General features: G+C 39.7%; 1 protein-coding gene across 2 annotated transcripts in view; it reads right to left on the bottom strand.

The window, feature by feature from the left end:
- Window positions 1-3,862: 3,862 nt before the first annotated feature.
- LOC310716353 (alpha-tectorin-like) overlaps window positions 3,863-11,152 on the bottom strand; it is a 32,320-nt gene continuing 25,030 nt past the window's right edge. For both annotated transcript variants that reach the window (XM_083523480.1, XM_083523479.1), the window contains 3 exons: window positions 6,059-6,221; window positions 5,799-5,901; window positions 3,863-4,268 (listed from right to left, as the gene is read on the bottom strand). In XM_083523480.1, coding sequence (XP_083379606.1) covers window positions 5,800-5,901; window positions 6,059-6,221 — 265 coding nt within the window. In that variant the 3' untranslated portion in view covers window positions 3,863-4,268; window position 5,799. The remainder of the gene's footprint in view (window positions 4,269-5,798; window positions 5,902-6,058; window positions 6,222-11,152) is intronic.

Here is an 11,152-nt window from a genome sequence, read left to right as displayed (position 1 = left end):
TTATTTTTACTCTGTAACTCTGTAAAGGGTCTACATTTTTTTGTATTCACTGATAATAAAATGCTGTGCAAAATAAAGAAAATCTGTGTAAAATAAAGAACACAGACAGGGGGCGCTCTCTGTCATCTCTTCTCACAGACACGCAAATAAAAACCTGTGTTAAACATTAAAACTAAACCTGAATCTCATTGAATACCTACCTCACAGACTTAATAAACGTATGTATAGAAAAGTTGAAATGTCTACTTTCAAATGAATTAACAATCTACAGAAAGTAAACAAACAAACCAAAATAAACAATTAATCACAAACAAATAGTGTGTGATTATAAAATGATCTGAGGTGAGCCAGGTAATCATGTACATGACCCCCAAAAATGGCATGAAATATCAAGCTTCATCATAGAATTAAATGTTTTTTTTCTGTGCGTTTGGATGATGCCACGCTGCACAAGTGAAGAAGCACTTTGGATGGTTCTGGACAGTGAGGAAGAATTTACCTTCTCAGAGAAAGAGTGCGACTCAGATAAGCGTCTGGACACAGAGGAAGATATAATTCCGGACGAGTAAGCAATATATTCTTACCACGATTTTAAATGTTGAGTGACTATATTTAAAAAGCTACTATTAAGTTGGAATATTTCCAAACAGGCTATTGTCATGTAACATTTCTATGTTTGTAGCAGTGGTTCCCTGAGGGAACTCAAGCTGCATCAACAACGTTTTGGGAAAGCTTCCGCGTTGTCCACGCTCTAAATCACGTGTATAATCAGTCCACAGGAAAGACCATCTTCTCATCTTCTTTTCCTTTGCTTTCACCACATCCATCTTTACCTGCTGCCGCATAACTTTGTACTCCTGCCTACTTTTCTCATCTCTCTGTCTATCCCAATTCTGTTTCTCAAACCTCTTTCTCCTTATGCTCCTGCACTTCCTCATTACAACCCTAACCCTTACCCATTCTCTTTATCTTCCATTCTATTTCCAGATGTCACAGCAAGTACCTTTCTAACTGCCTCCCTCATCACTCCTGCAGTATGTACCCAATCATCCAGCACCTCTTCACCACCACCGAGCTCCTGTCTGACCTCTTCCCCGAACCTAACACTACACTCTTCTTCAGGCTGCATTTCCTACATAGAACATAGTCCACCTGTGTGCACCTTCCTCCTCTTATACGTCACCCTATAAACCTCCTTCATCTTAAAATACATATTCACCACTGCCATTTCCATCCTTTTAGCAAAATCAACCACCATCTGCCCTTCCACATTCCTCTCCTGAAAGGCATACCTACCATCACCTCCTCATCACCAATGTTCCCTTCACCTACATGCCTAGGTATACCTTCTACCACTTCATCTAATTCACTCCAGAATGTTTCCTTCTCCTCCATCTGACAACCCAACAACCTAAAAACAATCAGTTAAATAATATTCATTCATTCATTCATTTTCTCCCGCTTATCCGTATTTCAGGTCACGGGGGCAGCAGTCTAAGCAGACCCCCGCCTTTGACTGCTGCCCAATCCTCACAGCACCGTCCCTTACGGTCCCTCCTGCAGGTGGTGAGCCCACGGGAAGAGTTAAATAATATTTCATTTAATAATCAAACATTATTTATATTGTCTACATTTAATGCTACAGAAGCTGACCCAAAGTGTTTTACAATAAGTAAAATCAAGTCAAATATACTTTATTGTGGTTCCGATCATGCACAGTTGTAACAGTTCCTGCTACTATTTTCCTGCTTTGCCACCAGGGGGAACTGTCACCTGAATATTTAGCTCTTCCAGTTCAAGAAACACATTCTGTTTTTAGCCTACTTAACCAATGCTCATGCTACTATCGTTTTGCGAAGTATTGTGTTTGTTTTACATTACAAAGCATTTCATAATCTACATTTTCCCATGTTAATTATGTTTATCAACCACACGCTTTCTCTTTTGTGTTTATTGGAATTGTTTACCTCCTGGATTGTCTTTTACGAACTTTGTTTGTTTATTGACCCTGTTTATGGATTTTGTATATGGACTTAGTTTTTTTTTTTTTAGTTCTCTAATCCATGCATGAATTTCACACTGTCTGTCTTTGCTTCAGCGTCACAGAATAATTTACCTTTATGGAAATCCAGCAGATTTACCGCAGTTACAATCTGTCATCGCCTATCAGGGAGAAATGCTATGAGCAGCTCAAGGCTCAGCAAGTGGCTAACACACTCTTCCTGCAAACCCTATGCAAGCCGGCTGACCCAAATAACCTAAAATGACTCTACCTGACAAATTTGATGGTTCTGCAGGCTGCTGTTGTAGATTTCTTAGACAATGAAAGGTCTACGTCTCCCATCAACCTGAAGCCTTTGGCAAGAAAACTGCTAAATGCAAACACATGCTAACCTTGTTAACCGGAAAGGATGCTAGATGGCAGTATGTAATTTACAGTGCAGAACACCTTATCACAGTACATGGATTTATGGAACCAGGGCCATCCATGAGAACTTGAAGTGAGCCCTAACCCTGGTCTTTCCAGTCTCTTATTACTGGCACAAGTGAATGGTGCTAATAGAACCCAGGTCTTCTCAGCTCTCATAGACTCTGGGTCCACCAAGGGTCCACCATCTGTCATGTGAAGAACTCAAGATCCCCACAGTCCCTTGCATTGTGCTCTAGAGGATCACAGCGGTGGATTACGAAGGCTACATAACTAAACAAACCTCCCTAGTGACTATTGGTGTGAGACTATTTCATATAAAAAAAACTAATGTCATCTCCTCACCAACCAAATCCATCATCCTAGGGTTTTCCTGGTTTCAATCCCATAATCCAGTGATCTCCTGACATCAAAAGAAATTAAATTAACTGTCCCCAACCTGCTTGAACACTATAAAGACAACTACTCTGTCGTTTGACATCTGTAGAAGTCCAATGCCCACCGTGCCCACCAACATGTATAAAGAATAACATGTTTAAGAGTTTTATTAGGTACAGAGCCACCATTCTACCTTTTCATCAACCTTGGGACTGTTTCATTAAGTTACATACAACATGACCCCACCCCAGTGCTGGGTATTCCCCTTTTCATGCCTGAAACCACGGCAATAAAATAATACATAGAGGAAGAACTCGCAGTTGGTTTTATTTGTCCCTCTACATCCCCAGCAGCTGCAGAAAAGAATGGCAGTCTAAGACCATGCATTGATTACCGTGGTCCCTTACCCACTCTCTCTGGTGCTGTCCGCCCTCGCACAGCTCAGAAGGAACACTTCCTCAAGCTAGACCTCTGCAGCGTCTATAATCAGATCTGAATCAAGGAGGTATGAAAAACTGCACACCACCAGGGGGCACCAGGAATACAGGTTAATGCCATATGGCCTTACTAATCAGCAATCTTCCAGGCCTTCATTAATGAAATTTTTCGGAATGTGTTAACACAATAGCCTTCTGCACAGCTGTGGCGACCCCTAATGGTAGAAGTCGAAAAAAGGATGATGATTATGATGCTTCATGTAAAAGTGTAACAACCGTTTTTAACAGTTTTTGTGACCTTTCTTCACAATGTTGAGCTTTTCTTTAAAAATAAATCTTGTGGATGCCATTGTAAGTGCATTTGTTGCCAAATCAACTGCTTCTCTTCTATCTGTCATTGTGGAACAAAAAATCAGCTATTATATCCACACCAATATTTTTGAGCTTGTTGAGTGATTTGCAAGCTCTGATTAGTGAGCAACTCGCTATCTGATCCATTTAAATAACAGCTTCAAGCCTCATGAATTGTAAGCCACAAGTCGTTCTCAGTACCGACTGTAATTGGGAAGAATTTAATAAAGATTTATGAACAAAAATGTACCCATATATAAGTCAGTGATTTTGAAATTACAAGTTAGAGATTATTTATTGATTTATTCAGCAACACAAACATGAAAATAATTTTCTAAATCACAATAGAATCATTTGATGGGCTGAAGAATATATTTCACATTATTTAAACACACAACATTGATTTACAGTCTAATTTCATTACATTCTATTCATTACAGCCAGTCAGTATAATCTGTACTGTTCCTCAGGGTACATGCGTTCTAATTTCATTCACACCCTTAACCCCCTCATCGTTAATATAATTAATAATTAATAATAAGTCAAGATGTTTGTGTTTATGGAGTAATAAAATTGCTTTATGATTTATTAAAATACTTTGCATTCAGAGAATTATCTAGATGCCCAAGAAATCAATTAAAGGCCTTTTCGTTTCCTCGTGGGCTTGCACGCCTCTAAACAGCAAAAGAAAAAAAAAAGATTTTGCTTCATTATTATTATTAATGTCAGTAATATGACAGTCTATACTTTTATTCTAAAGTTTGGATTATTATTTTATTCTTGTATAGTTGAAATGCCAGCTGTGTCCAGTGGTGTTCATAGAGTTCTACAAACAGTCATGTGAAATAGAAAGTACACTTAAAACTATAGAATGAAATATGTATCATAAATATGTAAAAATCATCTGGTCCTTTTCAGTTCTTAGATTGAACTAAATACAGGCTTGGAAGAATTGCAACACCACATGCTCAACCATGCATATTTAACAAAAAATAAAGTAAAAATGGAAAAGGTAGGTGTGAAATACCTATATGTACAGTTTGTAGCTTCACCACATATTGATTAATTAAATTATGACTTGTGTAATTTTGTAATGCAACTGTTGCCATCGATTGTATTACTGTCTTGCATCCTCCCAATCAACCTGATCTGACTCACAGTATCACAATATATTCTGGGATTTCATGTGAATTATCACATTTGGATTAACTGAACCTGTATGTGGATATACATCGATCAGGCACAACATTATAACCACTGACAGGTGAAATTAATAACACTGATTATCTTATCTCATCATGGCAGCTGTTAGTGGGTGGGATATATTTATTAGGCAGCAAGTGGACATTTTGCATTCAAGGTTGGTGTGTTAAAAGCAGGAAAAAAGAGCAAGTGTAAGGATTTGAGCGAGTTTGACGAGGGTCAAATTGTGATGTCTAGACCAGTCCCCAAACCTTTTTGCGCCATGGACCGGATAAACGTCAGACAATATTTTCACGAACCAGCCTTTAAGGTGTGGTGGATAAATACGTGAAAATAAATAGGTAAATTCCACTGTGTTTTTTGTTCATTTTGCTAACTTATGGGTTTCAATTTAGCGGGTAATGTATTATGTGTTACCAGTCGGAGCAGCCCCTTTGAGAAGGTAGCAGATGTAGGTAAGACATGTGACTGAGGCCTCTTTACATGCATCAAGAGTTAGTGTAGACAGATGTGTCGGAGAGAATCCGGTAATTTTCCAAAATAAAACATTGTTCAGAATCAGATAATAAATAAAACGGAAATAATGTAAGTTATGTATTCTTTCTGTGCAACCAAATGACCCACAGACCGGTGCCAGCCAGCGGCTCGGGGGTGGGGAACCACCGGTCTAGATGACTGGGTCAGAGAGCATCTCCAAAACTGCAGCTCTTCTTCATTTTGGCTTGATTTTTGTAAATGACAAATACAGTATGTCATGTGTTGCTCATCTGAGGTTGTCTTATCCTATTTTTAAGATATTATAAGTGCTATGTCCTGATATGTAAACCATAGAGTTCAAAGAGCGTATCATTTTCTTTTGCATGATTGTCAATAAATTGTGATCTTGTCTTTATGGTGAATTGTTACTTCCGTTCACTACAATCTAATGAATGGTAAAATAGAAAAAACAGTAAAATGTGAAACAACAAGGCATCACTCCCAGGTTAGCTTTATTTTTTTACCTTAGCGTTTAGTGGACCAGATAAAAGGCCCCATGGAAATTAAGGCCCTATCATGGACGTCCACAGATCTGCTTGAACGATGGTGATGTCCACTGAAACAGCGCTGCAGACAACACACAGAAAAGTATTTATTATTTTCTGTCATTTTCAGTGGTTCAGCAAGCAGGTTTATTTATTTTAAATAGTTTCAGTTTCTGTCTGCACTATTAAATGGTGCATGTTAAACATACTTCCTCAAGTTCAGAAGTGTATTCACTCACCACTGTACAGTTGTTGTTTCTCAGAAGGCAAAGGTGAATGCTGCAGTGAAGGAAAACCTTGGATTCATCATGATGAAACGAAAACATCTTGAAGGAGAATCGTCCAGTTGTGGAGACACCGTTCTCAATCATCATCACTGTGCCATCATTTGCATTAGGACACCTAAAAATATAGAGCTGTCTTTAAATGGTGGTCCAAATATTTTAATCAACATGGTATAGCTTGTGATATTGCTGTGCACTTACTGTACTGGGCTATGAAAAGGTAAGTTTAAATGAGTATTGTTTGGGACAGATGAGCATCATATTGTTGTTCACTTACATAAATTAAAAGTCTTTTCTCACATAATTAAAATGAAAAATTATCCTTTTTTTTTAATTATTTTCTAAGTCCCCAGATGGTACCAGAAATAGGATTATTTAAATGCTTAATTCTGGCAAAACAAATAAGTTTTTTCCAAGGGAAAGACACTGTGCCAACAACACTTTGGGAACACTTCTGCATTGTCCATGCTCTGAATCACGTGTAATCAGTCCAATGAAAAGCACAGCATCACCGGCAGGGTAAAGTCATGACAAGCAAGCTATAAAAGCACATGGAGTAAAACCGTCGACAGCTTCGGAAAAGGGAAGGAAGTGCTGCAGGGATGCTGGCAGATAGGCATGGAAACGCAGCGTCTCGTTCCCTTCGGGGAACCATGGTTACATAAGTAACCTGGAGACGTTCCCCTTTATGAAATCGAGTTGCTTCAACAATGCTTTGGGAACAAGAGTCCAATAATGACAGACTGACCAATCCCTGCCTAGTGTGGATGGGCACAGGGACAGAGGGATCAGGAGTGGCACAAAGGTCAGTAGGTTGGACCAACCCACAGCTTTGCAGATGTCTTGGAGGGAAGCTCCAGAGGACAAAGCCTTAGAGGCTGCAACACTGAGTCGAACTCAAACTGGGTACAGTCGGTTAAGCTGTTCCTGGTCTGGGGCCTGAAAGGGAGAACTGAAGAATGACTGGAGCATAACAGGTCATGGGACAACCGAGGGTACCTTGGGAATGTACCCTGATTTAGAGTAGAAGAAGGCACTTGCTATGCCTGGAGTAAATTTCAGGAAAGTAGGGGCCACAGAGAAGGCCCAAAAGATCCGCTACTCTAGTTATAGGAGATGGCCAAGAGGATCACAGTCTTAACTGTGAGGAACCTTAAAGGCACCTTGGTCAATGGCTCAAAGAGAAATTAAGACTGGGCCTCCAAGACAATAGCCAAGTCCCACACAGGCACTTGCCATGTGACCTTGATCATGCGGAGTGGATTGCCTTTCCAAGGGAATCGCCGGGTCCTGAGCCACCACTAAAGGGATTTCATGTGCAGAAGGCTAAGTGGAACTACATTGAATGCTACTGCCATTAGAACCAGCAGTCTCTGGAACTGCTTTACAGTAAAAGACGTCAGTTCCTGTTTCCTGTTGTTGAACTGTTCACCGGGAATTTTGTTTGTATCAGCGTATAAAACTTTTTTACAGTTAGTTTTTTCGCGCTTTCATCGCTTTAAAATATCAAAATATCGTGTTGATCTCCTGCATCCTTCACTTTCCGTTGGCTCCGTCTCGACTATTTTTGCTTTCGGAAGAGCGCTTTTTTTCCTGTTTGAGGGTTTGAAAGCAGTGAGTGGAGGACATTCACCAGAACTACGAACACACACTACAGTAAAAACATTAAAGTACGTAATTTCTCTACTATGGCGAACATCCAGTTCACTCAGTGTGTGAAGTTGTTAGCGATAATTTTATATGTGAGAAGTGCAAGCTAGTTTGCTCTTTGACGGAGAAGATCTTAGCATTAGAGTAGCGCATCCAGAGTCTAGAGAGAAGTAGTGAGTGTGAGAGCAGTCCAGGTTCTGCAGGGGAAAGTCTGGATGCCCTAGGTGAAGGTAATATTCCCCCGACTCCGGCATTAGAGCCCTCGCAGCGGGGCGAATGGGTGACGACTCGGCGGCATACTCGCAAAGCCAAAGCTAATGCTAAGGCTCGCCCACGGGAGCACCATTCCCCTGTGTCCAACAGGTTTGCTCTCCTCAGTGAAGCACCCGCTGAGAAACCTGAAAGAGCTCTGGTTTTAGGAGACTCCATTCTGAGGCACGTGAAATTAGCTAGACCTTTAGGGGCACCAGCAGCACAGGTCATGTGTATACCGGGAGCCAGGGCACCGGACATAGCAGGTCAGCTTAGGTTCTTAGAAAAGCACAGGTTCTCTAAGATAGTTTTTCACACAGCAGCTAATGATATACGCCTTCGACAGTCAGAGGTTACTAAGAGTAATATTATAGAGGTGTGTAAATTAGCGAAAGCAATGTCCAATGCTGTAATATGCTCTGGCCCCATCCCAATGCGACGTGGCGATGTAGCCTACAGCAGGTTATGGTCGCTGAACTGTTGGATGTCCGAGTGGTGCTCCAAAAATAATGTGGGCTTCATTAATAATTGGAGCATTTTTGAGGGCAAGGCTGACCTGTTAGGGCGGGACGGTATCCATCCCACCCGGGAAGGTGCTGCTCTCATTTCTTGTAGTATAGGTAATAGTCTCAGAACAGCACTAGTTAACAAGCGACTGTCTAGAGCCAAGGCCAGGGAGCAGACAGACAGGCTAAACTGACCGTCTGCTGGCTGCACAGAGTCGTCACTCAGGATCCACCATATTGAGACTGTGTCTGTCCAAGATATAAAACCAAGATATAGGAATTATCAGAAAGTCTGTTTAAGTAACCTGATTAACATTAAATCAAATAGGACTGAACGCACAGCCAGCACCTCTGATCTAAAAATTGGATTGTTGAATATTAGATCTCTCACATCAAAAGCGCTTACTATAAACAAAATTATTACCGACCAGGAGTTTAATATAATGTGTTTGACAGAAACATGGATTAAATAGAATAAATATGTAGCATTAAATGAGGCGTATCCTCCTGGGTATAGTTACATACACCAACCCCGTTTAAATGGCAGAGGAGGCGGAGTCACAGCTATTTATAATAATAATCTAAGCGTCATACAAAAGACGAAACAAGTTCTTTACACCAAAATAAAATATTCAGTGTTCGAAAGCAGGTCAAGCCAGTTAATTCCACTAATTATTATTTATAGACCCCCAGGGCCCTACTCTGATTTTCTGATAGAATTTGCAGATTTCATTACAAATTTAGTTACTTTTTTAGACAAAGCATTAATTGTTGGTGACTTTAATATTCATTTTTATAATCAGGAAGACTCCTTAAGAGCAGCAGTTGTGTCCATTCTAGAGTCAGTTGGAATTAATCAGAATGTTATATATCAGAATGGTGGACACACTCTCGATTTGTTGTTAACATTTGGATTAAAAATAAAAAACGTCCACAGTCTGAAGCTATTTCAGACCATTATCTCATCTCTTTTAAAATCTGCCTCAGTCATTGCATTTCTAGCTCACCACGTTACCGTGTTAAGCGTACTTTCACTTCAGCTACAGCAGCGCATTTTATTAATAATCTTCTTATTAAGATTAATAATCTTAATAATTATGATATTAGATAGATCTCCGTCCGACACCGCAGAGCTCGACTGGGCCACTGAACATCTAGAAACAACGTTACGTTACACTCTAGATGATGTAGCTCCCCGTAAGACCAAAATGATCAGGGAGAAAAAATTTGCACAGTGGTATAATGATCATACACGCACCTTAAAACAGACCACTCGAAAATTAGAACGTAAATGGCGTCAAACTAAATTACCAGTATTTCAAATAGCATGGAACCACCCTCATAGAAAATAACAAGCATAATCCTAGATTTTTATTCAGCACGGTAGCAAAATAACAGGGAATAAAAGCACTGCGCTAACATGCACACCATTAATAGGTAGTAATGATTTTATGAACTTTTTTAATAATAAAACTGAAAACATCAGGCAAGAAATCCAGACGGTTAATATAAAGCCAAATTATTTTACAAGTAACCCTGTAGACAGCAGTGTCATTATAGCAGACAATCAACTACAAAGCTTAACTCCTATTCATGAGAATGACTTAATTTTATTAATCTCATCAAAATCATCAACCTGCATTCTCGATCCCTTGCCTACAAGTTTCTTTAAACAGATCATTCCAGAGGTAATTGAGCCTGTTTAAAAAATAATGAACTTCCATTAGCACTGGTTTTGTACCAAAATCCTTCAAACTGGCAGTAATCCACCCCCTAATTAAGAAACCTGACCTTGACCCATGTCAGCTGTCCAACTACAGACCAATATCAAATCTCCCCTTCATAGCCAAAATTTTGGAAAAGGTTGTAGCACAGCAGTTATGCTCACACCTACTTATGAATAACATTTTTAAAATGTATCAGTCAGGATTTCGGCCTCATCATAGCACAGAGACGGCGCTAGTTAAGGTGGTAAATGACCTGCTATTGGCCTCTGATCAGGGTTTTGTCTCTTTACTTGTTTTGCTCGACCTTAGTGCAGCTTTTGACACCATTGATCACACTATACTGCTTGCTAGACTTGAGAACGTTGTTGGAATAAAGGGAACGGCTCTCTCTTGGCTCAGGTCTTATTTGACTGATCGCTATCAATTTGTTGATGTAAATGGTGAGTTCTCCACACTCTATGAGGTAAAGTTTGGTGTTCCTCAAGAATCTGTCTTAGGCCCACTGCTTTTCTCATATATATATATATATATATATATATATATATATATATATATATATATATATGGTGAAATCATTCATAAGCATGAGATTCGCTTCCATTGCTATGCTGATGATACACAGCTGTATAGTTCAGCAAAACCAGATGATCGAGATTAGCTTAACAATGTTGAGCAGTGTGTAAAGGACATTAGACAGTGGATGCTCGATAACTTTCTTCTGCTAAACTCAGATAAGACAGAAGTACTTTTACTAGGACCACATGCAGCTAGAAGTAAACTTTCCGATTACGTAGCATCTCTGGATGGTGTTTTTGTTTTAGCGTGTATGACTGTCAAAGACCTCGGTGTGATTATTGACTCGAGTTTTTCCTTTGAGTCTCACGTGAATAATATTACCAGGATCGCCTTCTTTC

Source organism: Silurus aristotelis (genome assembly GCF_946808225.1).
Source record: "Silurus aristotelis genome assembly, chromosome: 21".
In the NCBI taxonomy this organism is placed as follows: domain Eukaryota; kingdom Metazoa; phylum Chordata; class Actinopteri; order Siluriformes; family Siluridae; genus Silurus; species Silurus aristotelis.
This window is presented reverse-complemented; position numbering and strand designations above follow the sequence as displayed.